At 38.4% G+C, this 4526-nt stretch overlaps 1 protein-coding gene across 1 annotated transcript; it reads right to left on the bottom strand.

The window, feature by feature from the left end:
* Positions 1 to 442: 442 nt before the first annotated feature.
* Positions 443 to 3846, bottom strand: tyw3 (tRNA-yW synthesizing protein 3 homolog (S. cerevisiae)). The gene is made up of 6 exons (XM_084732233.1): positions 3664 to 3846; positions 2692 to 2772; positions 2200 to 2298; positions 1443 to 1514; positions 1130 to 1263; positions 443 to 1026 (listed from the first exon to the last, which is right to left on the bottom strand). The coding sequence occupies exons 1-6, from the start codon at positions 3829 to 3831 to the stop codon at positions 756 to 758; spliced, it is 825 nt and encodes a 274-aa protein (XP_084588359.1). The 5' UTR covers positions 3832 to 3846; the 3' UTR covers positions 443 to 755.
* Positions 3847 to 4526: the final 680 nt, after the last annotated feature.

The raw sequence follows: 4526 nt of genomic DNA, 5'->3' as shown, positions 1-4526 counted from the left end.
ATGCTGTGAAATGAAAAGATTTAACATTTTGTCAACGTCAACTGCTTCAGATTTTCCATCTGAAAGAACTGACGTCTAGATTTAATAAAAAAAAATGTAATCACTAGGAGGTTGGCCTGTTACAAGGTTTAATAGCCAAGAATTTCATCTTTTAATTATATTTTCCAACATAACTGAGAAGTAAAAATCAAACCCCTCTTCATCCCTTTTCTCAAGAATGTGTTAAACCTTGTAACTGGCCAACCTCCAAGTGATTCATTTTTTATTAAATGTAGGCATCTTACAGAGTTGACAAAATGTTTTTCATTTCACAGCAGAGTCGCAGTGAGCAAAGTTCTCACTATATTTTATATTATAATTCTTATTTAGCTTTGATTTAGAAGGACTACAGAGTTGACATGTATTCTGTGATTTGTGAAATCACTGCAAAGGAAACTGAATCTCTTGATGTATAAAAATATTTTTATTACTTTTCATTTTATTATAATTGCAGTACTTGTGTCCATGTTGGGATCCTGTAAATGATCCATTATTCCAGGGAGCTGATTCATCTCTAGGCAGTCTGCTCATTTTAAACTCATCAGCTGAGTTAAACCTGCCTCAGAGCAGGTTAGTGGTGCAGTGCAGGTTACCATGGTGATCTTCTGTGTGATGCAGACTCCTGCTCCGTCAAATAAAATGAATAATCAGCACTGAAACATCCACATGAGAGCGACACCATCACCCTGTCAGCGATAAAAGGAGCATCTGTTATTTCATGTGAACAGATCCAGACAGTCATCCAGTTCTGGCTCGCTGCTGGACCCGTCACCATGGCAACAGTCAGTCTGACGGTGTTGTTCTCTCTTCCGCCTCCGTTTGTACACACTTGTTTTGTTCTTCTCCTCCTTTTTTTCTGATTCTCCCCTCTTTTCTGTCTCTAGTCTGACAGGGGAATCTTGTAGTACCTGTGAGATGGGAGGATCTGGGACTTGTAGTTTTTGGAGGTTCCCTGTGTGCAGGGCTGACTGGAGATTCTGGTAAAACCTTGAGATTGAGATGACCAACAAAACAGAAATAATAAAAAATCGGAACTCCCTGCAAGTAACAGTCACTGTTAGTTTGACCAATCAGTGAACAGCAAACTGACCTCTGGATCCGTCTAAGATTCTCCTCCATCTTCTGATTGGCTATCTGAGTAAGGAAATGGATGTATTCTTGTCCAACCAGGAGCTTTCCTTCATGGCTGAGAGGAACCTCCAATCCGTGGGTGCTACGGACTGCCTAAAGGGACAAAATACATCAAAGATTCATTTACTCCTTTTACACAATACGTGGAAGCAACACATGCAGCAAAGCAAAATGCTATTTCTACTGTTTTTTACTGTTCAAAGTGCAATGCTATTAAAGTTAGAGCAACTGTAGCCATGTCCACCATCCTGGAAATATGTCACAAAGCATACCGTGATGATTTTTCCTGACTTGCCGACAGTGAGACCAGAATTCCTGAAGCCTGAGTTGATGGCCACTGAGTGCTGGAGGAGAGATGAGACATTTCAGGGACTGACTGTTCAGTTCATTTAATATGCCGAAAATGACTTTCAAGTGCAGTCCATGTACTAGTGTGTATATGTGAAGGATAATGCCCGACGCGGCATCCCCTCCAAGGAGGCAACGGAGTATGATTCTGGCCTTCACATCGTCCTTAATCGTCCTTAATTCCTGATTACAGACACCTCTAGGGGCATTATCCTGATTATACCATGTTGACTGCCTGAAGAAAAAAACGTTAAGTGGTCATAACTCAGTTTCCCTGGTAATGCCTGAGGATTTGACTAATACCTGCAACAATCATGACTGTATTTGACATGTGGGAGACAAAATAATAAGAAGCTGTTGCTGCTCGTTGTACTACATACAGACATGTGGTGCCAAGACAAAAACCAGCCTACAGACTTACAGTATGGTGGGCTTTGTAAGATCTCTGACCATACAGTGAAGTGTGTGTGTAACAGCTGGTTAAACATGTAAAATGACTAATATGGTGCTTTAATCTCAGTTTGTAAGAATCAATCCTTGGGCAAACTTTTAATAATGTTAATAATAAGCAGCAGCATGGAGCTGTGTGGTGTTGTATGTCCCACTCTTCACAGAGTGCATAATAACTTTACACTGGAATTGTTCAACACCAGACACAGACACATAAACTGTCGTTCTCACCATCAGCTGTGCATCATCCAGCCGCCTACACTGAACATGGAGCACGAAGGGTTCAAACTTGAACACTGCATCTCCACTGGACCTGTCCAGAGCAGACATCTGAGGAACCAACACAGTGTACACTTGTTAATATTAAATACTAGTACAGTGAAGCCAGCTATGCAGTTTAGTTCCCAGCTTACACTATATTTTACATCCCTAATCATTCTCCCACTTCTCCAACTATTCATACTTTTTTAAACTTGTGCCTAGTCCTTCATATTTTAAAATACATAAGAATTCAAGCTGGCAATGCATTTTAGCGTCAGCGTTTTTAACAAACCTTACACTATTCCACATTTTTCATACATTACTGGTATTATTCAACTTTTAAAGCCAGCAATTTAGTTTTGCATCAGCTTTTCAACAATCAGCATTCACGCTTTCTCTCGTTAAAACTGACTACACATTATTAGATGACATATCGCTGTACATAAGTCCATTATGTCTCACCAGGTCTTCCAAAGTGCATTTCTGGTGTGAGACAAACAGCCAAACACAGTTCTGTTTCTGGACATCATTTCTCTCTGGAGCCTGGAGGACAAGAGACAAGACAGGAAACGATGTTAATAACCAAAGCAACAACAATATACAGCAGACTACTGTTAGAGGACAAGATGCTGTGTTAATATTTCAGGCTGCGACTAATGATTATTTTCAAAGTCAATTAATCGGTTGTTTTTCCCCTCCATTAATCAATTAATAGCAGTTTGTTTTAAAATGTCAGAAAATAGTGAAATTGTTGTTTTACTCAGAACCTAAAGATATTCAGTTTGCTGTCATAGAGGAGTAGAGCTGAGCCATTGAAAAACGATCTATTGCGATTATTTTGACTGATACTGCAATTGTGATATGATTTGTGATATTAGAGGTAATGATAATTTTGACATCACATGTTAAAATGACTATGATGTGATTTTTTGCAGGAATCTGTACCAAATAAAGACTTTTTTTTAAGTTTATAGAATCTGATTTGTAGGACAGGACGTCTGCCTCACAACAGTCATTCATTTAAATGTTTTTTGACAAATATTGTTCGTCCTTTTGCAGAAAGCTTTATTGTGATTTCAATAAAATTTCGATTAATTGTGCAGCCCTACAGAAAAGTAAAGAAATAAAAAATCATTATATTTAAAATGCTGAGAAAAAGAACATTTATTTTTTTCTTTTAAAAAAAAATACTCAAACTGATTAATCTATTATCAAAACATTTGGCGATAAATTTAGTAATCGATTAATAAGCAGCTAATCAATTAGTGATGGTAGCTCTACTAATATTCAATGAGTTTTAGTTATTTTAAATAAAATTCCAGCAATAAATTGAAGGCAGAAGACACCGCTATGAACGCCTCTGTTCGACCGTTGTCAGTTAGTTAGGACAGTCTGTAAACAGAGGACTTGTCCTCAATACAGCTTGTCTCTAACCCCGTCGATGAGGATGACTCTCCCGGAGCAGGAGCTGGTGGTGAAGTACTCCTCACAGCTGTTGAGCAGAGACACCACATGTTCAATGTCTTCGTCCACACTGCCCTTCTTACTGAGGTCCAGCTTGTTCAGACACTGCTGCTTCCACTGACTGAACCTCTTCTCCATAGCTGAGCTAAGTTAGCTTAGTCTGACATGTAGCTGAAGTGGCTCCAGGTGTCGCGGTGTGTGTGTCCGTCCCGTGAACTGACGGAAAGACACGGTGTCAAAAGCTCAGGACCTCAGAGACACGAACGAAAAAACTCTGACACGCATTTTAATTCAGTGCTCTTACTTTGGAGACATTAGCTAGCTGTTAGCTAGCTGTGTTGATTCTTCTTCTGCAGTAAAAATGTCGGCCAGTAGCGCACACTGCCACCTGCTGGCTGGAGACCACAACAAGCTATGAAAAATATTCATATTTTATTTAGAGGCCATTTTGACATGAAATTGTAGACTAACCGCAGGAGTCACCAATAATACCAATTAAGGTTCTTTTATTTTGGATATATCGCTTTGGGTAAATTAAATCTGTTTTAAATGCAGTAAAAGGTAGAAATATTTCCTAAATTGAATCAATAGTTAAATGATGAAACTTTTTTTTCTCTCCATTTAAACCTGCAGCCAAAGAAATAAATTCAATTCAATTTCAGTGTTATCTATTTTATTAATTAGAGCAGGTCTAAGCCATATTCTGTCAACAGTGCAGATGATTTCTTAGAAAATAAAGATATTATTTTGGTAGTTTCTATAAATCAGAGAGAGGACAGGAGAGAGAGAGTAAAACAAATAAATAAAGACAATAAACTAAAATATTTCAACCA

Source organism: Lutjanus erythropterus, chromosome 12 (genome assembly GCF_056507025.1).
Source record: "Lutjanus erythropterus isolate fLutEry1 chromosome 12, fLutEry1.hap2, whole genome shotgun sequence".
In the NCBI taxonomy this organism is placed as follows: Eukaryota; Metazoa; Chordata; class Actinopteri; order Lutjaniformes; family Lutjanidae; genus Lutjanus; species Lutjanus erythropterus.
Note: the sequence above shows the minus strand (reverse complement) of the source record. Positions and strands in the feature narration are given on the sequence as shown.